We start from the raw sequence: 26,213 nt of genomic DNA, 5'->3' as shown, positions 1-26,213 counted from the left end.
ATGGCTTGACCCTCACCCCCTCCCCACATAAGGTCACATGTATTTCTATAATTTTCCTGCTTGTTGCTAAGTGTGTTTGTTGTGTGTATATATATCTCCAAGTGGAGGTATTCCAATGTATAACTCCTCCTTGATAAGCCTGAGCTGCTTCCTACAGCTACCCCTAGAGAGCTTTGGTTATCTAGGCATCAAAACACTATCAGTAAGGGTTGCCTGGACTCAGTATAGGGTGACACACTATAGGTGTACACCATAAACTGAGTCAGCCTCCAACAGGCACCATGTCCAGTGCTCTGTATTACTTTGATGAGATGTGCAATGTTGATTGTGCTGAAAGCTGGCTCCGGTGTGACTCCCAAAGGTGGTCAATCATCGCAATAGATGCAATTAACTTAATGGACTTGCCTTCAAAATTGAACAGAAGCACAACGTTTCCACTGATGATATGGAAGGTGAAACATTTCTGAAGCTTTATCTATCACCCTTGGTATATCATGTGAATGAATGAATAAATTACTAAAGTATATATAGTGCTCACACTGCATTTAGATAGGTCTCATGGTGCTTTTCTTATGCCGGTCTGAAAAGAGATGTGTTTTCATATTCTTAAAGCTGCTTTCAAACATGAATAGGTGGAAATCTCTCTGCTCTACTGAAGAAGGAAATTCCATAACTTTGACCCAGCTACTGGAAGAAAAAAACTCTGCCTCCCTTAGATTTCAGTTTTATTCTTGTAATGACCAATAGTGGCTTATCCTGAATATGCTGAACATTAAATGAGCTGATGGGAGAAAGGTGGTGATTTAATGAGCCTGCAGAAGATTACAGTTATACATATACCTCCAACAACCCAGTTTAATTTGCATCTGTTCCTTAACCGAGAGCCCTTCAGCTTGGAGACATGATCTTCAGTTCCAACTCTAACATAAATCTCATTACGGAATTCTGAATCTTTTGAGGCCGAGCAACAGCAGTTGCAGGTAGTCCAATATAGCGGTAAACAAGTCTCCTACCACCAAGGCTTTATTTATGTCTGGAGGTGAGCCACACTTGGAATAGCCAATCTACCAAATACAATAAGAAAGGTTTGAGGTGATGACCTGTTAACAGTATGGTCGCTGACAACAATGTCACTGGCAATGTAGTTGCTAACAAAGTGGTTGTTCCTATTTTATACAGCTTAGTCAACTAGAAACCAGATGACAAATGAGCTATTGTGAGCACTATCAGCAAGGATAACGTTCCTTTGGATCATTTTATCTTTGATGTTGCCATTTCAAAGAAACCAGAAGTCTGTTCCTTTTCAGGACAAGTAGAGGTTATTACTTATATTTTGGTGTTTACTAAATCCACTTTTTCTGCTGGAGGAAGTAAAGGAGGAGAGCTCCAAACAAGACTCATCCAATTAGGTATTTTGAGGGGGTAACAACAGTTGATTTTCCCTTTAGTTTGAAATTTGTACAATTTCACTCTTCACAACTTTGTGCTTTTTATGGAAGATGATGGTATTACGTAATGTGTGTGGAAGTTCTCAGTGAATATTTGCTTGGCAGTAGTTTCTTTGCTTTTAAGAGCCAGAACTGGGTCCTGTTTCTCCCTGACCTCAACTACCCAGAAACGAAAAATCAAAAAAGTCCTTACCTCGGAAATCAGGGATAAGGAACAAAACAGCAAGAAACTGTCGATAAATTATCCAAACATTTGGATACAGAGAAGAGCTTTGAAGATTCTCCCAGCGCATTGCCTGTGGTAGAAAATCTGAGATAAGGAAAACTCTAAACGATGTGGTGCTCAAGTTTCCTTTTCTTATTGATCCAAGTGTGGCACACATAATGAGGTGGATTGATAGCACAAAAGACAAGACAAACAATTTTAAGTTAGTATACAGCTATTGCTCTTTAAAAACTGAATGCCTTAGATTCCCAGCCTTAATGAGAGTGAATAATTCCAGCATATCTTATCTGACAGACATCCTGGAGAATGGGAACTAGTTCAGAGGAAAAGTGCCACACCTCATTCAAAGTCTTATCTGTGTGGGATAAGAAACATTTTCATTTATGGTGCCTTTTGCAGTACTGCTCATGGGAGTGACTTCACTAAAACAAACCTGAATTTGCTTTAGGTTCTCAACCTCATTTTTAAAGATGCCAGAGTCCGCTTTGGCTCAAGATCACTGAATGGTTTGAGTTGATATAGCACATAGGCAACAAGAGGAAGCCATTGACATGGATACAAGGCACCAGCAGACCGTGTGAGGGTTAGTGACCAAGATTTGCATGCAGCAGTTGGCACATAGCTTGAAGTCTGAATACTTTGGATGGAAAATGGCCTCCTCAGAAAATACCTCGAAAGAGGGGAAAACTCAGAGATGCTGAATGACGTCTGCTGAAGCTCAGAATAAACCAAATTATGCCACATGTTCCTCTGGTGCCTCATATTGGTTTTCAATGTCACTTCTGAGACCCTTTAGCTCTGTGCTAGATGTCATGCAGCACAGCGGAGGGTAAACTCTGAGCATACCAGAACAGATAAGGAGCTAAACCAGAAGCTAAGCTTGTTTTTCATGATTTAAAGTGAATGTATGAGCTTTTTTTAATGTAGTAGTCAATACAATGGTTTAACTCTTCCAGGTGCAATGGCTATTCAGGAGGCGGCAATAGGGCAAACGTTTTTCAAGTGAGAAACCCAAGATCTGACCTCAGGTCCACCAGTTCCACAACTGTCAATCTAACCACATTGCTTCATCGGTTCCCTTTTATTATCCTTAAACCATTTTGACAGCTGAATCAGGTGATGATATCATTACTTGAGTCCTATTGACAACCAGGAATTTGTCGGCATATATATTACACAGCTGTGCTTATACTGCCAATTCTTTGAGGAGTCAATGTAATTATTTCTTGAAAAGTGGGAGAAAAAATATGTTCAAAGCAAAAAAACACCAGAACTTGCATTCTCCCAATCCTAAACCCAGAGAGAAAATATAAAGTCATGCATAAAATGACCGGCCATTTTAGCATGATAGAGTGCAACAATGGTCACCAGTTAAAACTGCGTCTCTAAATCTAGCCTGGCACAAAAGTACGAATGTCAGATTATCTGCACATGCATTGTCCATATAAGTCACTGCAATACTATAGGTTTTATCAGCATGAACAATATTCTGTACGCTTTTTCTGCAGTGAGAAATGTTTCCTTCAACGGCTGCTGGTTACCTGGACATCTATGTGCCAATTAGGGATAAAGTGGGCATCTGATATAATTAGCTCGTTTTTAAACCCATATACTTTTCATTTCATTTCCCTTGCCTGCTATCTTTCTGTTATTTCTAGTTCTTTGGATTTTAGTTCTCCTTTTTTCTCTTCATCATGGTACTGCAAAAGGCCTGAACATTCAATATAAAGCCATTTATTTAATTGTCTTACCTTCCTCCTATACGGAACAGGCAGGGAACCTAATAGTGCAAACCGGATTGAAACCATTTTCACACACTGCAAATTTCCCTTGCCAAAGAGAAGGCATGGTACAAGTTTTAAACGCATGATTTTTTGTGCTAAAATTTAAGATTTGAACAGTTTCTCTTACCATTTTGCCTAAAGGGCTACAAGTGCTTTTGACAGTGGTAAATTCTCTTTTCGGGATTTAGTTGTTACACTGCCTATAGAGATTATCACACCCACACCAATGTTCTGGTACTCAGCTGGAAGTGAGGGATTACTCAGCTGTCTGCCAACATGGTTGATTAGGAGTACCATAAAATAAGTATCTTGAAAGCACAGGTCAAAACAGTATTTGCCCAAAATAACTAATATAGTAACAAAGAAGAAATACACAAAACAAGTTACATACCTGTAAGTACAGTTCTCCTGCTCTGATTTGTGTAGATTCCAATGCTTGAATTATTCTATGTCATCAGATAGAAAATCTTACTTAGCTGTGTAGTTTGCTTTACCACACTGCGTATAGTAGCATATTCACTTGATTATGTGATATATTCTCTTGTCAATTAGGTGGAGAAGCTTTTTCAACACACCTCCCATCAAGGGCATTCATAGCTTGAGATTTTCAAAGCCACTGTAAAAGGAAGACATGAAGAAGAGCTTCATGAAAAGTAAAGAAGGTAGTGTCAAATGTCAATCTTTCAAAGACACCAACTCTGGGGAACTGTAGCAACATGTAAATTACTTTTTCTCCTCCAGCACTGGGTCCTTTATAGGTTCACAGGTAAAAACGACTAGAAATCAGTAAATAAAGATAACATTAAATTGCAAGAAAGACGCTCACATCAGTGCTTGCTCCACTGTCATGGTTTTGACTGTAAATACAGATCGTAGCAGTTGGTAGAAGTGTGTGTTGTTTCCCAGGTTGCAGGTTTACTAATGTCCATCCAGGGTACATCTGTAAAGAGGACTGTCCATGGCCACCAATCCCATCATGGAAGGCTCTCCAACAGCCGTTGAAGAGGTTATCAATCTTTTGGTGAAATAAGGAAATGCTTGTTGCTATTTATCTAGCGAGGCCCTGTTTCGACCAAGGCATTGGAAAGAGAGATAAATAATTATCAGTCTTATGAAAGTCTGTAGTTCTTTGTGAGAATAACGCAGGCGTCTTTCAGCGACTATAAGTTTTAAGCAGCGAGGCTAATAGCTGTGCTAATGACTGATCGCGTTGCAGAAGCGGTCTGTGTTGCCCTGCCAGAAATAGCAGGGCTGACTTCAATGCTGCTGTTCAACAAAGAACCAGTGCTGTTAGACCACGGTAGGTGCAATCAGAAGGACTGTCAAAAGCTCCTTTTCAGTTTACTGATGATGAAAGGAATCGGGAATTTCAGGAAAAATTAAATACAAACAATCCATGCTAGGGAATCAAAAAGGAATTGGTGTGACTCTTTTGGTACCATACAACTGCGGGTGAAGAGTTTGCACTTTAAAGTAAGGGAAAATGCAAACAAGTCCAACTGTAGAGTATCCTAACGCTGAAATACTAAATTCTGCTGCCAAATATATAGCTCCTACTCATGGAATTTTACCTTCTTCCTGCTGAGATCATCTGCCAATATGTTCTGCAGACCTAGGACATATTCATCCATTAACCTCACCGCACGCTTAACTTGACTGTGCAAAGGCTGTTGCACCACCTTTGAACGCAGTATAGACCTGGTTCTTCCCTGTCTTGGAAACGATATGAAGTGTTGTTTGTTCAGACTTTGACGTTTTCCCTTTTACATGGGGTAGAAATACCTGTACAGCCAATATTACAGCTCCGAGCTCCAAGATGTTGGTGTACAGAGCTGCTTTTCTTTAAACTAGTGGCATTTTGCATGCAGTTCTTTAAAACAAACTTCCCATCCTTCCAGGGAGGCACTGTAAGTCAGGAATAGTTAGGGATTTTGCTAGTGGACAACCATGCCTTTCAAAAGGTTGTAGTTGCTTTGCCACAAATTCAGCACACGGATGAATAGATGTTGAATGCAAAGTTCATCTTCCCAGCTTTCACTTGCTTAATGCTACAAGGCATGCAGCTCTTCTTAGGTGACGATTCCAATTTAAATCTTGCACACAACAGAAGCAAGGATGAGTGTTGTCTTTCACAGATGCATGTTGTCTTGTTCCAATTAATTATGTGATGCGGAGATTACAGTTCTGAGTCTATGAATGCATCCCAGCAGGTCCTTCAAGTTTCTAGTCAAATGGAGGTCCTGTGACTAAAGGATATGGCTAGGAAGACAAGTTTGGTTTCCTTTTCCATTCATTACTGTGGCATGCTCTATAGAGATACGTTTATGAACTGAGTGAAGAAAGCATCTGTGACACATCTACCAGTCCTTGTGAGTGATACTTTTCTCCGGTCAGCTAGCCATCAAGGTACAGACCGAAGTGCTTCATACGGTGCTTGAGCTGTTGCAAAGTTGTCTACCTGTTTGCCCACAATGTCCTTTTTCTGCTTTTCTCACCAGTTGGTGTACTGACAGGTAAGGCTGGGTTCCAAGACCTGTATTGGGTAACTTTAGCTATTACCAAATGTGCTTTATTAATCTGGTTCAAAAGACAACCTAGCAAGTTTTCAAGGGTCTTAGATTTCTTTTTATGTCTCATGATGATGGAGAAGATGGTTGTTGGATTTTCATGAGCAACAACCCTACCTACTACTCATGATCTAGAATAGGAATTCATTTGATCACATTAGGACTTTCTTTTTTTAAAGTAAGACAGGCTGATTTCATAGCAGGGATTTAAAGCTCAAATTAATGAGATGCTCTTTCAATGAGGATGTGGAATGTCATAATTTTGTGCAGTGTGGTCTCCTTCAGTACTAATCCACTATTATGTCATCTGGTGCTACGAAAATAACCAACTCATTTTGTAGTGAGTTTGGATGGTCTTCTACAGGCATAAGGTACCATGCTAGCTGACATCATTGTTATTTGTGGTGTCATTCGCTTCTTGCTTTTCTTCATAGTGGAGTGAAGTTGGAGTTGGTTGCGGTACTAAAGCAGGTAATGGTGGTATCACTTTCTGAAGAAGCACTGCAGCCAGTTGTGGCTGAGGGGCAGTGGAAATGGCCAGTGGTAACTTTAGTGGTCTTGCAACGTGAGTTGCAGAGATCCAATAGACAAGACTTCAATAATTTACTTCATGATTCTAAGAAATCAGCTGGGACCTTCACCATAAGGTGAGCTTGGGATACTGATATTGAAACGGTGGTCAAGTATTGCAACAGGGGCATTTGCCACTCTATTGGGTAAAGTGTGAATAGTCTCCATGGCTTTGAGATTAAAGACCATGCTACTGAAATTGGTAAATGCTGTAGGTTTGCTTGTAAACCTTTTCATCTGCCTGCTCATCTGTAGAAATAAAATTAACATACAGGTCTCAAAGTCGTGGGCTCCACACAATAATTCATTGTTAGAAAATTGGTTAACACTTGCATCCTCATCCACACATTCATCCTCTTTGGCCTTCTGACTGGAGGAGGGTTCTGTCAGCGTGAGTGCACACAGGAACAAGGTGATCTTTAGCAGCCACTTTGGTGTGAATGAGACAATGTGGTTGCCGTCAGTGATATGGTCTTCATAAATGCATCAACAATATATGTCAACAACAATGCAATCTATGGGGAGACCATTGACAATGACCTTGCAGCCCATTCTTTTACTAAGTTTTCCTGGACAAAGGTGAAGAAAATTGTACCATCTTTAAAGTAACCGATGGTGACGCACAGGAGTGGAAAAAGACAGAGACATCTTTGGAGGTAATTTCCATGGCAGAAAGGGACTCAGAGGCAATTTCAGATTTTTTAAGGTGGTGAGTCATGTAATCTGCACACAATTTTTACCTTTTGTCCTCTGCAAGTAACAAGGCAAAAGGGCTTCCTCGTTTTCGAACAGTTAGACACTCTGCTGCTTAGCGTTTTTCCCCAAGACATAGGAGTTAGGGCAAAGGATAATCTCCATTCTCTATCCTTTAGCATGTCCAATGAGAGAACATTTGACAAATCCCATGTGATTCTCATCCCTCAAACTATATGTTTTACGTTGTTTAAAAAGAGACTAATTACTGGGGTCCAACTTTAGGTGTATCTCAATCAATCCAATAGGGGTGAAGAATTTGATGCCAAGCAGAAAAAGAATACTTAATTTCATCAACGCTGTAAGGTGTTCTTTCAAATGTAAATCTAGAAATGGTTGACCCAGATATATGATACACAAGTGCTTGCACTGACTCGAACATTAACGTCTGAAACAAACTGCACTTTTTTAGTAGCAATATTTAATCTGCTATCACCCACAGAGAAAGTTAACACTGACCAAATGAAAAAATTATATCATATGCAAACAGCATCATCATTTTATAGTTTTTATCTGACACAATACTGTGTTATAGATCACACAGTAGTGTAACCCTCAAAACAAACAATTTACTTGACTATCAACAGGTTCAATCTCTTACGTATAACATTAAATTAATAATAAAGGAAATCAAAACTTACAGTTTGACCCTCAACGGCTGCCCTCTGACGACCAATAACGTCCTGTAGCTGTGTAAAATGTTGAATGAAAGCCACAACCTCGGCTTGGAAGCGCTGAGTATGAACATACTGCACGGATGCCATGCATAGGACTACACGGATATCGTACTCTCTTTGCAACAAAGGATCAGGAAGTCCATATCTATGCAGAAGCAATGAAAACACAATGGTTTGCAGATGCATAACAGCTGCAGTATTTTATTTACATAACAGTTGTGGTAACATGTACATTCCACGACAATGTGAGGATTGTAAAAATAGGACTTAATTATACCATCAACGTTTTTTTTCCCTCACCATCGGCAGTGATTAACAACGAATCCTAAAGGTAACTTCTAATGAAAACAAGTGCCTGTGCATTACAACAGTATGCACTGATGCAGAATCGGCTGCCAACACATGAGTTTTAAAGTGAATTTAGTGACATTTATAGACGGACAGTAGCAGAGAGTCTTACGCTCATTATCATTTCAAAGCCATTAACTTGTCTAAAAATCCAGGGCAGGATAAACATACCCAGGTGTGCAATTGGCATTAAAGCCCAAAACATAAATCACTTACCTCGGTAAGCAATTAACATATCCTTTGTATATATGTTGACTATGTTTATTCAGTACAGTGAAAATAATGGTGATCAAGTAGCATGTGTCCTATGGGTCTTACAGCAGGAAAGGAGGTTACAGCAAGTCGAATGGTGGTTACTATTTGATATCGGCATTAAACAATAATAAGGACTTCCGAAACCCTAAACATGCCAATAAGTCTGACTTTTTGGTAAGTAAAAGTGCGTCTTCACTGACTGGCGAGTTTGTATGAATGGTCGTGTGGCTGGGCAAATTGGTGAATGATAAATAGTTTGATGAATGGATGAGTAAGTATATTGATGTATGAATGGCTGTACAGTTTTTAGTTGCTTAAATGGGCGAGTGCATGGGTTGATAAGGAATATGTTACTTACCCTGTAAGAATCTATTCGTAGTGTGTAGTGCTGCAGATTAATATACTTACCATACTCCTGCCACCTAGTGTTGGACTCAGACGCTTGCAACCTATATTCAAAGAACTTTTGAGTCATGAGGTATAGCGACTCCTATAGTCTGAGCACGTCATCAGCTCCTTGGTTAGATTGTTTTTTTGGCTCATCAGGTGAGTTTAGGAAAGGAGCAGTAAAGCGACAGTAAAGATGAACATGCAGGTAAAGTTTTATTAAGGGTGAGTGTTTTAGCAGGGATGTGCGTTTGTCAGACATTATCTTCCAGGGAGGAGGGTGGATGCATATGAATCTACGGCACTACAAGATACGAATAGATGCTTACAGGGTAAGTAACATATTCCTTTCTTTGTGTTAGACCTGGCATCCTTAGTGTGGTCTCCCCTAACTTTGTTACCTCTGCTTCCCATGTTTTGACTGTGTGCTGGACTCTGTTTTTCCTCCTCTGGGCACTTTACAACTGCTGACCAGTGCTAAAGTGCAAGTGATCCCTTTGTGAAACTGTATGTGTAATTGGCTTTTCCATAATTGGCATATTTGATTTACTTTATAAGTCCCTAGTAAGGTGCACTAGAGGTAACTAGGGCCTGTAAACCAAATGCTACTAGCGGGCCTGCAGCACTGATTGTGCCACTCACATGAGTAGTCCTGTAAAAATGGCTCCTACCTGCCACTCAGGGTCTGTGTGCGCAGTTTTAAACTGCCAATTCGACTAGGTAAGTGTATTCACTTTCCAAGCCCAAACCTTCCCTTTTTATACATGTAAGGCACCCCTAAGGTAGGCCATAGGTAGCACCATGGGCAGAATGCAGTGTATGTTAAAGGTGGGACATGTACTGATGTGTTTTACATGTCCTAACAGTGAAATACTGCCAAATTTGTTTTTCACTGTTGCAAGGCCTATCTCTCTCATAGGTTAACATGGGGGCTGCCTTTAAATATCCGTAAAGTGCAATTTTCCTTTGTGAGCAGATGGAGATGGGGAGTTTGGGGTCTCTGAACTCACAATTTAAAAATACATCTTTTAGTGAAGGTGGTTTTTAGATCGTTAGTATGGAAATGCCACTTTTAGAAAGTGGGTATTTTCTTGCTTATACCATTCTGTGACTCTGCCTATTTGTGTATTCCCTGTCTGGGTCAGACTGACAGTTGGGATGTTTGTGAATCTCCTCTAGACAGTGACACAAAGGGAGCTGGGGTGTAGCTTGCATATCCTGATGAGCCACCCGAGCTAGAGTGGAGGGAGGAGTGGTCACCTACACCTGAATGGGCTGTGCCTGCCCTCACACAATGCAGTCTCCAATCCCCCGGTATGTGTCTGGGGCCAGCCCTGGGCAAGGCAGGATCTTGTGAACAACAGAGACTTTCCTTTGAAGTTTGCCTACTTCAAAAGGCAGAAAGGGGTACAAGTAGTGGAACCAAAACCCCAGATTTTTAGATTTCTTCAAGATTTACTTCTAGAACCAAGAGGAGCCTCTGCCAAGGAGAAGAGCTGAAGAGAAGTGCTACCCCTGCCTGTGACTACTTTGTTGGGCTATCCTGCAGTTGCTGCATCCACCTGTGAAAGGGGACAAATACTGGACTTTGTCGTATATTCATGCTTGAGAAGAATCTCCAAGGGCTTGGATTGAACTTGCGTCCAGTTTTGAAGTCTGAGGGCCATCAAAGACTTCCTCTGACAGCATCTGGATTTCTGCTGCGACTCCTGCCCTGCCAAGTGGTGCCCCATCCAGTCCCTGGGCCCTTGAAAGGTGAAGTTGGTATAAAAAGGACAGAAATACACTGTGGGGAAAGTTTCGAAGCACCACCTGCAACACGCCTGAAAAACGACAAGCCACCCGCTTCGCGGCTGGGATCTACGCTCCATCTGCATCACTGCTGGGAAATAGACGCATCGCGGCTGGAGAAACGACGCAACACCCGCTTGCGGCTGCTAACGATGCAAAACCCACGCAGCGTGGTTTTCCAACACCATGCGACCAGATTTCTCACGCTTCGTCACTGGGTGTTAAAGTCATCATGAATCTGCGTGGATCTGAGGTGCCCTATTCAAAAGACGCATAGCTCTCCTGTGGGGAAGAAAAACGACGCATCGCCTACCTGACCGGAGAAGAAAAGATGCACTGCCTCACTTGCGAGTAGGGAATCAACGCATCACAGACTTTTCTGATGCACGCGGGCCAGTGTGGCTTTATTTTTGACGCAAACCAGTTACTTTGTGTAAAATCAACATTTCCATTGTTTTCTATGGAGTAAGACTCTTTTTACTTTGAAAATTCATATCTTGACTTGTGTATGTTGGAATTTTGTTGTTCTAGTCTTGTTTGATTTAGATCAATATTCACTATTTTTTTAAACTGGTGAAGTGTCCATGTTGTAGTGTTTTCACTGTATTACTGTACATGTTGGTACTTTACACATTGCCTTTGAGATAAGCCTGACTGCTTGTGTCAAGCTACCAAGGGGGTGAGCAGAGGTTATCTAAGTGTGCATCTCCATTACCCTGACTAGAGTGAGGGTCTCTGCTTAGACAGAGTGCAAATTGACTGCCAACCAGATACCCCATTTCTAACATGTAGCATGTGTTGGTCGTAGATTCATATGTTTAGCATCGATAAAGCGCTGCTCCCCAAAAGCGGTGGCTATTCAATGGTTTATGTAGATGTCTGAAAAAGTGTTCACAATACAGAGTCACCCACCTTAGCTTGTTAGTTAGCTAAGATATCAGCACATTAGTGTTTTATAAATGTATGTGTGTTATTCCAAATAGCTGCTTTACAGATATCTGCTAGCAGAAAGTTCTCAAGGAAAGCCATAGAGGCTCCCTTTTTATGTGTAGTGAGCTCTTGGAGCTACGGGTAGTAATCGCTTAGGTTTGTAGAACAAGTTTGTATACATTTACTATCCATCTTGCGATCTCTCCTTTAGAGATAGGTGAACCCTTCCATGGGTTTGAAAAAGCAACAAAAGTTTTTTGTTTTTTTTTGTGAAAGGTTTTTGTTATCTTGATGTAGTACATTATTGCTCTTTTCGCTGAAACTGAGTCGGGTTCAGGAAAGAACATTGGTAGCACAATGGTCTGGTTTACATGAAAGGAAGAAACTACCTTAAGGAGAAACTTGGTACTTAGTACTAATTTATCTGGATAGATTTGAAAGAAATGTTCTTCCAGAGTGAGCGCTTGGAGTTCACTTATTTCTCTAACAGTTGTTATAGCCACCAAGAATGCTACCTTTCATGTGAGCAACTGTGGATCACATGAACATGGGGTTTCAAAACGTGGCCCCATAAGCCAAGTGAGAACAATATGAAGGTTCCAGATTTTTGCTGGTGGAATGGAGGGAGGAATGACCCTTTTTAATCCTTTCAGATAGGCTTTAATTATGTAATAGCATAAAAGAGGTATACACAATGCCTGCTTGTTGTAAATGGAGTAGATAAGAAACGATGTATTGTACTGTGGGAGAAAGTGGCTGGATTTGTTTTGCCATGCAGTAATGTACAAACCTCTTCCATTTGGCTTTGTAACATGCTTGTGTGGTAGGCCTTCAAGGTTGTTTTAGAATGGTCATACATTCTTTTGAAAGATTAAGGTATCCAAATTCTAAGACCTCAGGAGACAGATCGCTAGCTAGATTCTGCTGCTTGGGGTTGGGGTGTGTGACCCTTCCCATCTCTTGAGTCAGAAGCCGTGGTCAAGGTGGCAGCTTCTTGTGTGGTACAACAGATAGCTGTAGCAGGGTTGTTAACCATGCTCGTCGAGCAGATGTTAGAGCTATTAGGATTAGAGTGAGAGATGTTTGTGTGAGCATTTGAACCATGTATGGAATGAGTGGGAGAGGAGGAAAAGCATAAGTTAATAACCCTGACCAGTTAATCCATAAGGTATTGCCTTTGGTCTGTGGTTGGGGAAACCTGGAGGCGATGCCTTGGCATTTTGCATTCTGGTGTGTGGCGAAGGTCTGTCTCGGGGGTTTTCCCACCGCTGGAAGTAGGAGTGGAGCAGTATTGTCCTGACTTCCCACTTGTGTACCTGCAGTTGCATTATGCTGAGCATACCTGCAAAGTCGTGTCCGCCCCTGGTAGGTATTCTGCTAGGAGGTGGATGTTGTGATGTATGGTGCAGTGCCATATGTGCGCCGCTATGTGGGAAAGGTGAATGGAGTGAGTGCCCCTGTGTTTTTGAATATAATACATGGCGGTCATGTTGTTGGTGTGGAATAGCACCACTTTGTGTTAAGAAGTTGTTGAAAAGTTTGAGAGCTAACTGAATCGCAAGAAGCTCTAGCTGACTGATGTGAAGGAATTTCTGAGTTAGAGACCATGGGCCATGGACTGTGAGATCAGCATATGTGCCCCACAACTGTGTAGGGATGCATCTGTTGTAATGGTCACCGCGGTACAGTGGCTTTTAAGGGCCAACCCTGCAACAGATTGTTGTAGTTCCACCACTGCAGAGAGCAATGGGTCGCTGGTCCTACAAACACTAGATCTTGTAGATGCCCCTCAGCTTGAGACCATTGTGACTGGAGGCAGTATTGAAGGGGGAGCATGTGCAGGCGTGCGTGTGGGGCTATGGGGATTCAGGAAGCCATCATCTCTAAAAGGGTCATTACTGTTTTGATTGTGACCTGACAATATGGAAGAAAAAGAGGCAAAGCTAGCTGAATCTTTTGAACTTTTGCAGGACTGGGATAGGCTTTGGCTATAACGGAGATGGCTGATGCCTTTGTTTTTCCGTGCCTTTCATGCGTGTGAAGGCAGAGGGAAGGATGTCTGCTCCTTTGCCTTACTCCGGACACCTCATGTCCTGTGGGCAGTGGGGTTCTCTCTTCCCTCAGTCTTTGGATATGTTGTTGTGTGTGTGGGGGAGGCTATCACCAGTGTACTTCTGTGCCCTTTCAATGTTGTAAGCTGTTACTCGGAATCGGATCCTTCGCCGCTGCTGGCAAGTAGGATGGGAACATCCATAGGCATGTAATGGGACCTCTGCAACCCCCCCCCCCCCCCCCAAAGTCCTCTTCAGTTAAGAGGTCAAGTGGTTGGTTCCTGAAGATATCAGGTGCATCTTTGGATTGGTGTGCATGGATGGTGGTGTGGGCCCAGCCACGATCTCTCAGTTGGTGAAGTGTCTTTTTAGACCAGAAGGCCAGGAAAGCTTCACAAAGCATCTCGCCATGTTCTGAAAACAGGCACAGGGTGCTGACCGACTGTTGATCCTGCCTGGAATATTTGGCACTGCACTCAGGGCAAAACTGAAGGGAGCTTTTTCCATCACTTTGTGTGGATGGAGTGGAGGAAGATGCACTGGAAGATGAAGTAGAACGGAGCCAGGATGGACAGATCGAAAAAAGAGGAGAAAAACAGTTGCTGGTTGTCTTCTGAGTGGTGGCCGTTGAAGGAGTATGAGTAGGGGCACTGAAAAGGCCTTGTGGAAGGTGTTGAGGCTTCGGTCCCAGAGCTCTGAGACAGACGTCCGAACGTGATGGCAGAGAAAAATAATTGAACAAAGCAGCCGGTGACCATGTGTGGCTCAAAAGACTTCTTCAAATAAAAACGAGTTGCAAGCATCCAAGCTCAACACTAAAAGGCAAGAGTATGCCAACCATACTTATCTACGGCCAACACATGCTATAAACATTATGTTATGTATATTTGCAAATCATACTAAACACCCGAGGGGATCCTGGCACTTAGCAATTGTGTGTGCCAAACCCTACCTATGAAAGGTTGGTAAATTAAAAAGCCAGGTCTTCAGCTTCTTGCAGAATTCAAGAAAAAAGGATGAGCCTCTGATGTGGAATGAGAGGCAGAGCCACGCTTTCCAAGCGGAGTAAGAGAATGCCAACCCTCATGATCTTGTTCTATATGTATGCACAGGATGTGTGCAAGTAGTAGTCCTGCATCAGTGTCTGGGTGGGTGGTGAAAGGAGATGTGGCCGTTCAGGCAGGTGGGGCCTAAGTTGTGTAGCATCTTCAATGAGTCTAAAATGAGTGCATCTGTGTATTGAGAGCAAGTGGATCTCCCTGAGGTGTGGTAAGTGATTGAGTGCTATGGAAAGGTTCATGAGTGCATGGATGGGGAATAGGTGAATGAGAGCATGCTTGGATAAGTGTAACAAGAACAACGTATCCCTCTTTGTGATGCCTTGTTTAAGAGCCAGACTAATTAAATTGCTGAGATGTTGGCAAACCCCTGCCTAAAGTGACTAACGAAAGCAAATAAGGGCTCATGAGTGTGGGCTGATAAATTTGTGAACGATGCTTGTACCAATCACATCCCACATATCTGAACTCTCCCCCTTTACCAAGTTCCCTCTGTCATCCCAAGCAGTTGCCCAGAGCTTTTCAGCCTGGTCAGAGGACTCTGATACTTTGCCTACGCTACTGAGATGCTTCCACCTATAGAGGAACCACTGTAGTAAAACTACAAGTCCACAAAGAATAATGAAGAAGTTATGTTCCCCATAGGGATCTCTGTCAGGTGAAGTGGGTGTCTACCTCATGCTCGGGGTTCACCCTTCAGCTTAACTAGCAGGTCTACCCCTGCAGCTACGTCTCTCCCTGCTGCAGCAATAGAAGGGCTGTACCTAAACCTCAAAATAACTCCTGTAACTCCCACACCACCTTATCATCACTGACAGGATAGTCTTCTTAGTTTGGAGGAGCTACATGTGGCTTCCATGCAGACAGAATGCACTACCTGCAGGTCCATTGTATGGTGACTACTCCCATTCTGCTATGCCTCCAGTCTGTCACTTGCAAGCTACGCCATTTGGCCTTTACCAGCTGCTTACATAAAATACAAGCACTATTCATGTGTCACCTACAGCTTCTTTCATTGGTGTGTACTCTATGCCACTTGACCACCTTCTGCTGAAGTCAACTCCACCCGTAGATCCTCTGGTCAGGGACAAGCTCTTCCTACGGTTCCATCTACTGAAACTGTTTGAGATCAGTTCTCACTGAAATGCCTCAAGCAAACAATACTGAGTACGAGCATTCCGTGAGTCTCGAGCCGGTGGTAAATCGCCTCTCTCAAATAAGGCCCTGGCTATACTTTCGGAATGGCCAGTTACTTTCTGGGCTCATTTCTAAATTTTCATATTATAATATTTCTCTTACTCTTTAAATCATAAGGGCAATTGCATTCCCCATGTTAGACTAGATGTACAAGTTACTTACCTTCGGTAACAAAATATCTGGTAGAGACATAGGGCCTGATTACAACTTTGGAGGAAGGTGTTAATCCGTCCCAAATGTGACGGATATACCACCAGCCGTATTACGAGTCCATTATATCCTATGGAACTCGTAATACAGCTGGTGGTATATCCGTCACATTTGGGACGGATTAACACCTCCTCCAAAGTTGTAATCAGGCCCATATTCTAGTTGCAGATTCCTTACCTTAGAATTTCCCCCAGGCGTAAGACTGGAACCAGAGATTTTTCTTAAAGCAATACCCTTGCACGTCGGTAGGTGGCGTCAGTCGACTGAGTGCGTCGTAGTTGCTGGAACGACGTCAGGAGTAGTACATAGTCACCACCCTCGCGCAGTGACATCAGTTTCTTTTAACGACTTTCCACGCCAGGGCGCAGAGCCGCTAAGAACACTGAGATTGGTGCGCCAGAGCTAAGGACCTGAAAGGGGGAATCCCTGTCCCTAGAGATCAGTTCGCAAGCGGGGAGAATGGGTGGGCAGTAAGGAATCTGCAACTAGAATATGTCTCTACCAGATATTTCGTTACCGAAGGTAAGTAACTTGTACATCTGATAGAGACTTCTAGTTGTAGATTCCTTACCTTAGAATAGATACCCAAGCAATGCCATCCTCGGAGGTGGGCTGAGAACCAAGATTATACTAGGAAGTCCTGCAGGACCGAATAACCAAAGCAGCTGTACCGACGGACCTGACTGTCCAGACAGTAGTGTTTAGCAAACATGCAGGGATGCCTACGTAGCTGCCTGGCAGATATCCAGGACAGGAACTCCGCGTTCTAACGCAGTGGAAGCAGCAGTTGCTCTGGTGGAATGAGCATGCAAGCCCTCAGGAGGTTGCTTCTTGGGCAAAGCGTAGCACATCTTGATGCAAAGAAGCACACATCGAGAGATGGTACGCTTTTGCACCCACATACCTAGCGAAGAGTTGATTGTCCACCCAGAAATCTTTAGTACGATTGAGGTAGAACGCCAACGCTCTTTTTGAGTCCAGACGGTGGAGTCTCTCCTCCCCATGGGAAGGATGTGGGGGTGCGTAGAAAGTAGGCAGAGTAACGGACTGGCCTACATGAAAGGGGGTAACCACCTTAGGAAGGAAGGAAGTCCTAGAGCGCAACACTACTTTGTCAGGGTGCACAGACAAGTATGGAGGTTTTGAGGAAAGGGCCTGAAGCTCACTCACTCTGCGAGCAGAGGTGATTGCAACAAGAAAGACAGTTTTGAAGGTGAGGAGCCGCAAGAGACAATTATGCATTGGCTCAAAGGGCGTACACATCAAATAAGTAATTACAAGATTGAGGTCCCACTGAGGCATGATAAATGGAGTGGGAGGAAATAAATGGGTGAGCCCTTTTAATAATCTACTCACAATAGGAGGTTTAAAGAGTGAGGGCTGATCAGGTGGCCTAAGAAAGGCTGAAATGGCAGATAAATACCCTTTAAGGGTGCCCAAAGCAGAGCCCTGTTGGGACAAAGAAAGAATGAACGGAAGAACCTCGGATAGAGGGGCATAAAGGGGATCAAGAGATTTGATGGTACACCATGCCACAAATTTATTCCAATGACAGGCGTATACAGTTTTGGTTGATGGACGCCTGGCTGCCAAGATAACATCGCAGACTTCGGGAGGAAGTGCAAAAGCCGTCAACTGTCTCCGCTCAATCTCCATGCATGAAGGCGGAGGTTGGACACGTTCGGGTGAAGAACCGTCCCCTGTTGCTGCGAGAGAAGATCCACCCAAAGAGGCAGTCTGAGTGAAGGATCAATGGACATGCTCAATAGCTCTGGATACCATACTCTCCGGAGCCACCAAGATGACCTGGGCCCGATCGTTCCTGATTTTCATTGGAACTCTGGGCAGAAGAGGTATAGGCAAAAAGGAGGCTGGAGTTAAGCTGTAAACGGTAAACTTCGCACGTGTATAGCGCACTACTCACCCGTTAGGATCTCAAGGCGCTGTACGCATACCGTGTGGAACCCCTCCTGGCTTTTCTCTGTGAGGCACCCACTCCTGGACAGCCCCAGGGTGAAGTCAGGCATCCAAGCGCTGTGAGGGCCGTTGTGGAGATTAAGTAAGCTATTGCCCAGAGTTACAGAGTGGGACCCATTAATTAGATTAGGCACCGAGGTGAGAATTATCTGGTCCAAGGGAATTGAGCCCAAGACCCGCCGAGGTGGGAATTGATCCCTGGTCCCAGGCCAGATCTCTGCATCACGGTCTGCCACTCTAACCATTGGGCCACTCGAGACGCAAAGCGTCTCCGAGCAAGTGCCTTCTTGGAATCTCCAACGGGCAAAACAGCTGACATTGCTCGTTCTCTGCAGAGGCGAACAGATGTAACCAAGGCTCTCCCCACTGCTGAAAGAGACCTTGCGCCACCTCCGGATGGAGACGTCATTAGTGATCGGCTGTGCATCGATGGCTGAGTTTGTCCGCTCTGACGTTGAGGGAACCCGCCAAATGTTGAACCATCAGCGTAATGCCCTGATGTTCCAACCATGCCCTGATGTTCCAGCCATGCCCAGAGGCGTGGTGCCTCCTAACAAAGAATCCAGGACCCTAATCCGCCTTGTTTGTTGCAGTACCACATGGCGGTAGTATCGCCCGTGAACATCTCCACCACTTTCCCTTTGAGAGAGGGAAGGAATGCTTTCAACGTAAGCCTGATCGCCCGGAGCTCCAGAAGATTGATATGGAGCCCAGACTCCGCCGGAGACCAGAGCCCTCTGATCTCTGCCTCTCCCATGTGGCCGCTCCAACCCAGAAGTGACGAATCTGTCACTATAGAGAGATCTGGTTGGGGAAGGGAGAGGGATCTGCTGTGGACCCAATGCGGATTCGAAAGCCACCACTGCAGGTCTTTCGCAGTCCCCTCCGAGATCTGGACCATGTCGGAGAGATTCCCCTGATGCTGCGCCCACTGGAACTTCAGGTCCCACCGCAGAGCCAGCATATGCCATCTGGCATGTGTTACTGGCAGGATGCAGGAGACCATGAGGCCCAGCAGCCTCAGTCAGTCTTACCGAAATCCAAGACCAAGGCTGAAAGATCGTCATCATAGCCTGAATGTCTTGGACTAGCTTTTCGGGAGGATAAGCCCGAAACTGCACTGTGTCCAGAATTGCTCCGATGAAAGGGGGCGTCTGAGAGGGAGTCAGGTGTGACTTCCGCATGTTTATAGTGAACCCCAGTGTGTGCAGGAGGTTCGCCGTAGACTGAAGGTGAGAGACGACTTTCTCTGGTGAGTCCGCCTTCGACAGCCAGTCGTCGAGGTAGGGAAAGACTGAGACCCTTACCCTGTGCAGATGAGCTGCAACCACCACCATCATTTTCGTGAACACCCGAGGGGCACTGGTAAGGCCGAAGGGGAGCACGGTAAACTGAAAGTGCTCTTGACCTACCACGAATCGTAGGTAACGTCTGTGGGCAGGCAGGATGGGGATGTGGAAATAAGCGTCCTGCAAGTCCAACGCTAACATCCAGTCTCCTGGGTCCAAAGCTGACAGAACCTGAGCCAGGGTGAGCATTTTGAATTTCTCCTTCTTGAGGAAGTAGTTTAGGTCCCGAAAGTCTAGGATAGGACGTAAGCCCTTGTCCTTCTTTGGTATCAGAAAGTGGCGGGAATAACAACCACGACCTACGTCTGGCACAGGGACCTTTTCTATAGCTCCCTTGGCCAAGAGAGCTGTGACTTCCTGGCGGAGAAGTGCCAAATGATCCTCTAGAAGGAGACTGAAGGATGGAGGCATGGTTGGTGGAGCAGATTCGAAAGGGAGGGAGTAGCCCTTTCGAACTATCTGCAAAACCCACCTGTCCGTGGTGATATTTTCCCAGTGGCGCAGGTGATGGCGAATCCTGTCACCAACTGGACGAGAGTGAGGGGATGGACTAGGAGGACCTGGAGGCTGCAGCGGGGGCAGAGGTGGACTGGGCAGACCTCTGGTTCCCTGTCCCACGGCCATGTTGGATTCCGCGTCTCTGGCCACACAGGGGCTGAACAGCATGGGTGGCACGGTGGCTGTGTGGAGGATGCAACAGGGAGCCCCTTCCATGGCCACGAAAGGGGCGAAAAGCAGACTGGTGGGGTGGGGGCGAGGAGCAGAGGAAAGACCGAGGGACCGAGCCGCAGCCCAGGAATCCTTGAACCTCTCCAAGGCAGAGTCTGCTTTGTCTCCGAAGAGAGGTGAGCCATCAAAGGGCATGTCCATGAGTGACTGTTGTACATCCCCAGAAAAACCAGAAGTCCGCAACCAGGCATGGTGTGGTAAGGCCACTGTCGTAGCAACCAATCTGCCATGAGAGTCGGTCGTGTCCAGCCCACAACAAATTGTGAACTTTGCTGCATCTCTCCCACCGTTCACTGCTCGGGAGACAATAGCACGTGCCTCCTCTGGTATCTGCGGCAGGGCTTGCGCAACCGTATCCCATAAGGAGTGGGCATAGTGGCCCAAAAGGCATGCAGTGGTCACAGACCGAACCGCGAGACTGGAGGAAGAAAATAACTTCTTGACAAACTGTTCCAGTCTTTTGGATTCTCTGTTCGGGGGTGCAGAAGGGAATGCGCCTGAAGAAGAGGAAGCCTGGATAACAAGACTCTCAGGCGTGGGGTGTTGGGACAGGAATTTAGGGTCGTTCGGAGCGGGCCAATGGCGGCGTGCAATAGTCCGATTCACAGGAGCCCCTGTGTTGGGTTTGGACCAGGTACCCAAAAGGACATCGGTGAGGGCTTCATTAAACGGCAAAAGGGGTTCTGAAGTAGAAGCCCCAGGCTGAAGCACCTCTGTCAGGAGATTAGACCTGACCTCAACAGTGGGAAGCTCAAGACCAAGGGCCTCAGCTGCCCTACCGACCACCATACCATAAGTCGCTCCCTCCGCCGTAGCCACGGTAGGAGGAGACAGCATGCCAGCGTCAGGAGAAGTATCCAGACCACTGGTCTCGCCCAATTTCTGAGCGCCGTTCTGACTCAGAGTTGTCGGGGATAAGAATTGGGTTGACATCAATAGTTCCCACTACCGACGTCGGGAGCGTTGACAATCGAGGTCACAAGGGTGCGACCGGCGCGGATCTGCGTGCGGATCCGGAGGTGATCTCGGTGGCCAGAGCCAAAGCCGCCGGCGCGGAACCCGAATGCCCCTCAGCCGAACTCCTTGGGCCCGAAGGCGCCATATCGGCGTCGGACCGCCCAAAGATGAGGGGCATAGCCTCATAAAACACTAAGCTGGGCGGGGGTCGCTCCGGGAAACTTGGGGAAGCGCGGAGCCGACCCAGACGCAGGCTCCGAGGACGGAGGCCTTGTACGTGGACGCCCCTCCTGTGTCTCGTCAGTCGAGCGACGGGGTGAAGTCGGAGAGCGATGGGATCTCTTCGACTTCTTCTTACCTTGACCTGAAGTTTTGGAAGAAGACGAGTGGTGATGGCTCCACGACCAGTCACGAGAACTTCCTCTCGATCGAGACCGGGACCTATGCGGAGTCGAGTGCCGGGCTGTCATGAGCTTTAGGGACTGCTCCCTCAAAGCCTTCGGTTGCTGGCCCAGCACTCAGAGCATGACTTCGGATCGTGGTCACGCTCGAGACACCACAGACAGCCTAATGAGGATCAGTCACCGACAACGTACGATGACAGTCCTCGCACGGCTTGAAACCGGTCTTCGGGGACATCCTCGACGCACCAAAGTTCTCACAAAAACTCGACAAAACGGTTGAAGTCGGTCAAAAAAACAGATCAGGGTAGCTCTTCTCCGGATCAGCGCATGGAGCGGAAAGAAAAGAACTGATGTCACTGCACGAGGGCAGCGTCTATATACTACTCCCGGCATCATCACGGCGACTATGATGCCAACGACGCCCGCGGAGTGGACCGACGCCACCTACCAACAAGCAAGGGTATTGCTAGAAGAAAAATCTCCGGATCCAGTCTGACGCCTGGGGGAAATTCTAAGGTAAGGAATCTCCAACTAGAAGTCTCTATCAGATATCAGTTTCCAGAAAATATTTAGGAGATTTTTTTTTACCCTTTGCATTAGGGGCTGCTGGCCTTATTGCTGCTGTTAATGTGAGTACTGACTTAAGAGGTGAGTTCTGTACTAATGAAGCAGCACAATGCACACTGGCACTAAATGTCACTATCATTTTGACCGAACAGCAATATTCACATATGTTCAAGACAGGAATACTGGGAACGCCTCCCATTTGTAAATCGCAATAACCAAACACTTTTGTAGCCCTGCACTGTTTTTGTAAATTTTCAAATATTATTGTAGTAATCCAACCCCATTCAAGTCTTGTAGGTCTGTAGTTTACCACAGGAACAACAACCTTTCAGCAACATGGGCCTATGCAAAAAATGAAAGGCAGGTAATGCAGAACATCAGCAAGCAGATAAGAGAAACAAGCCAACACCGGATGAATGCCCCCACTATTGCTGCGCATGCATTCATTATTTAGTTTTTCTTCAGCACCCCGGCAGCTGGATCCACTACATCACCACTACAATAAACAGTGATAGACAAAAAGAGAGCCAGCTAGAACAAAGTTGCAACCCATGCCCAAAAGAGTGCATCAACGGTGGTATGGTGAGCAAAAATATGTGAAAAGTCTCCTCAGAATGACAACTTCTACTGCATACACTAACACAACCTATACAGGGCACCAGAAGCATTTGCAATGAACATTGGCAGCAACATCAAAACACTGGTCCGTTCCCCTAATCCAATGCACATCAAGCTGTATTTCAGCATGTGTGCAAGAGCTCAGGGTGCACACTTCTGCTGTTTCCCCAACATCTTTTCATTATTAGGGCTCTTCGTCACAGCAGTAGAAGGGAAATGTGCCTCTCAGCAATGAAAAAGGTGCCCTTTTACACCACATGCCAACAGGTTTTAATTCATGCTACAAGTCAGGTGTCACTCAGCCTGGCACGGCATCACTGAAGATACTCCAGAACAAGCCCATGGAAAAGTATGAGACAGAAATAACGGATTACAAAAGTAATAATGGACAATGGATTGCATTCTAAAATAACCTTACCCAGGAAATTGTAGACAAGTGTTTTGCCTAATAAGGTCTTATATATCTGTAGGACTGTGAAGAATAAGTTACTTAAATTTGCTAACGCATTATACTCTACCTAGCTGCAAATTCCTTACCTTTGAATTTCCCCAGATATCAGACTGAATCCGCAAACTTTTGCTTGAGCAATACACCTGTGTGCGCCGTCAAGTGGCTCCATTCGGCTGCGTGTGGTGTCAGTGACATCGCGGTCACCTATATAAGCCCCCAACTAGGCAAACTGGCACCAGTTACTTTAATCACTACTTTCCACGCCAGAAGAGCAGAGCCATGAAAATAACTTTTGCATATGTGTGTCCAAACTAGGGCCCTGAAAGGGATTACCCTGACCGTAGCAAATGACTCCGCAGAGCGGAGAGGCATGGGTGGCTGTAAAGAATCTACAGCTAGATAGACTCTCTACCAGACAATACATTACTGAAGGTAAGTAACTTGTTGATCTGATAGAGACTTCTAGCTGCAGACTCCTTACCTTTGCAAAGATACCTAAGCCATATCCTCCTGGGGTGGGATGCGGACACATTTTCTTACACTAGAAAGTCCAGCAGGACCGAACGGGCAAAATGCCTACCTCTGCGGACCTCAAAGTACAGGGAGTAGTGCTTTGCAAAAGTGTGTAGGGACACCCATGCTGTGCCTGACAGATGTCCAGGACTGGGACTCCATGAGATAATTTCATGGTCGCAGCTTTTCCTCTAGTGAAATGAGCCCGTGAGCCCTCAGGACGTTCCTTTTTAGCCAGGGAATTGCTGATCTTAATACAGAGAACGTCCCAGCGTGCAATGGTTTGTTTCTGTACTGTCCAACGTTTCTTTGCTCCCACATAGATTTGGTCATCTACCCGGAACTCATTTGTGCGGTCAACAACAATGCTCTTTTTGGGTTCAGTTGGTGGAATTGTTCCTCTACCTTTGAGGGATGCGAAGGAGCAAAGAATATGGGCAGGGTGACAGTTTATACCAAATGAAATGGGGTCACCACCTTTGGAAGGAAAGAAGCACGGTGCGACGCACCACTTTGTCAACAAACACTGTGAGACATGGAGGCTTGGGTGACAAGGCCTGCAGCTCACTCACCCCCCGGGCAGATGTTATGGCCACAAGAAAAGCTCTTTTGATGGTGAGAAGCCTGTGGGGAGAATCGTGCAGTGGCTCGAAGGGAGCACACGAGGTAGGTGAGAATTAGATTAAGAACCCACTGAGGCATGATAAAGGGTGTACGGGAAAACATATGTACAAGCCCTTTTAGAAACCTATTAACAATAGGGGAACTAAATAAAGAGGGTTGGTCAGGCAGCTGCAGAAACACTAACAGAACAGACAGATATCCCTTAAGAGTGCCCAGAGACAAGCCCTGCTGGGCAAGAGATAGAATGAAAAGAAGAATATCAGAGAGAGAAGCAGAAGGAGGATCTATAGACTTCTATGTACAATATTTTACAACTCTTTGCCAATGGCAGGCGCATGTCATTTTGGTGGAGGAATGCATGGCTGCTAAAACAACATTACAGATTTTGAGAGGAAAGTCGAAGGTTGTCAGCTGTCGCCATTCAATCTCTGTGCATAAAGGCGCAGAGTTCAAAGGTTCAGGAGGAGAAACCTTCCCTGCTGCTGTAACACAAGATCCTCCCAAAGGGGCATCCTGATCAAAGGATCAATGCTCATTTTCAGAAGCTCGGGGGTACGAGATACTCCTCGCCCAGTCTGGAGCCACAAGGATTACTTGGACCCAGTTGTTCTTGATATTCTTGAGTGCTCTGGGCAGAAGTAGTATGGGTGGAAAGGTGTAACGAAGGCCTGGAATCCACTCACGACGAAAAGCGTCACCGAGCGATAGTCACTTTCGAAACTCCAAGATGCAATACTGCTTACAGTGTGCGTTCTCTCCAGAGGCAAACAGATCTAACCAAGGCTATCTGTACTGATGAAGGAGTCCTTGCGCCATCACCGAATGCAGACGTTATTCGTGATCCAATAGGCATTGACGGCTGAGTTGGTCGGTCCTGGCATTCAGAGAACCTGCCAGGTGCTGAACCACAAGGGTTATGCCCTGCTGTTCAGGACAAGCCCAGTGACAAAGACCTCTTGACAGAGTCCATGACCCCACCCCGCCCTCTTTGTGGCTGTATCACATGGCTGGGGTGTTGCCCGTGAATACCTGCACTAACTTCCTCTTGACAGAGAGTAGAAATGCCTGCAATGCTAGTCAGACTGGCCAGAGTTCCAACATGCAGATGTAGAGCTTGAATTCTGCCAGCGACCAGAGTCCTCTGATCACCACTCCCACATGGCCGCATCAGCGACGACTCCGCTCCGCAACGTTGTTTTTCATGGCTCCTTACAGCAACTGCTGTACATCCTCTGAGGGCGGTGAGTCTTCAGCCTGCACAAGAAGTAGGAAGGAACATCCCTTGGAGTGAAGTAGTCACTCCCCTGCATCTGCAGGCACCAACGGCAACGACAAACGGCTGCGTGGATCTGCTCTCTTGTGGAACTGCGTGGACCCTTCATCACAGGTGGTGGTCCGCAGTGGTCCCCTTGGTCCTCTCGGCCAGGTGTTCAACTTGGGAGACTATAAAGCCCTTGCCTCTCCTTGCAGGACAGTACCCCTGTGCACTGCGACTCTTACAGCTACCAAGGCTTGTTTGCTTCTCCTCCAAGGGATCTCGAGTTTTCATCTAGCCCTGGCGCCGAGCACTTCTTCCTATCAAGCACAGTCTCCTCTCTGATGCTCCACCGACGTGGGACTCCTCTTCAGGTGTGCTGAGTGGGCCTCACTGCAACTGCTGTGCCTGCTGCCAGTGGGGTGCCTGTTGGGGCTACCTCCTCTTCAAGTGATTCTCGCGACTGCTGAGGGTCACCCCGGAATCCCCTCCTTGGGTTGAGTCCCCGGGGCCCTGC

The 26,213-nt window shown here is 45.6% G+C and overlaps 1 protein-coding gene across 2 annotated transcripts in view; it reads right to left on the bottom strand.

Annotated features, from left to right (window-relative positions):
* Positions 1–26,213, bottom strand: part of VPS13D (vacuolar protein sorting 13 homolog D) — a 2,230,750-nt gene that overhangs the window by 1,612,808 nt on the left and 591,729 nt on the right. For both annotated transcript variants that reach the window (XM_069240741.1, XM_069240742.1), the window contains exon 24: positions 7,990–8,170. In XM_069240741.1, coding sequence (XP_069096842.1) covers positions 7,990–8,170 — 181 coding nt within the window. The remainder of the gene's footprint in view (positions 1–7,989; positions 8,171–26,213) is intronic.

This window comes from Pleurodeles waltl, chromosome 6 (genome assembly GCF_031143425.1).
Source record: "Pleurodeles waltl isolate 20211129_DDA chromosome 6, aPleWal1.hap1.20221129, whole genome shotgun sequence".
Lineage (NCBI taxonomy): Eukaryota > Metazoa > Chordata > Amphibia > Caudata > Salamandridae > Pleurodeles > Pleurodeles waltl.
The sequence above is the reverse complement of the archived record's forward strand: the minus strand, read 5'-3'. Positions and strand labels throughout refer to the sequence as shown.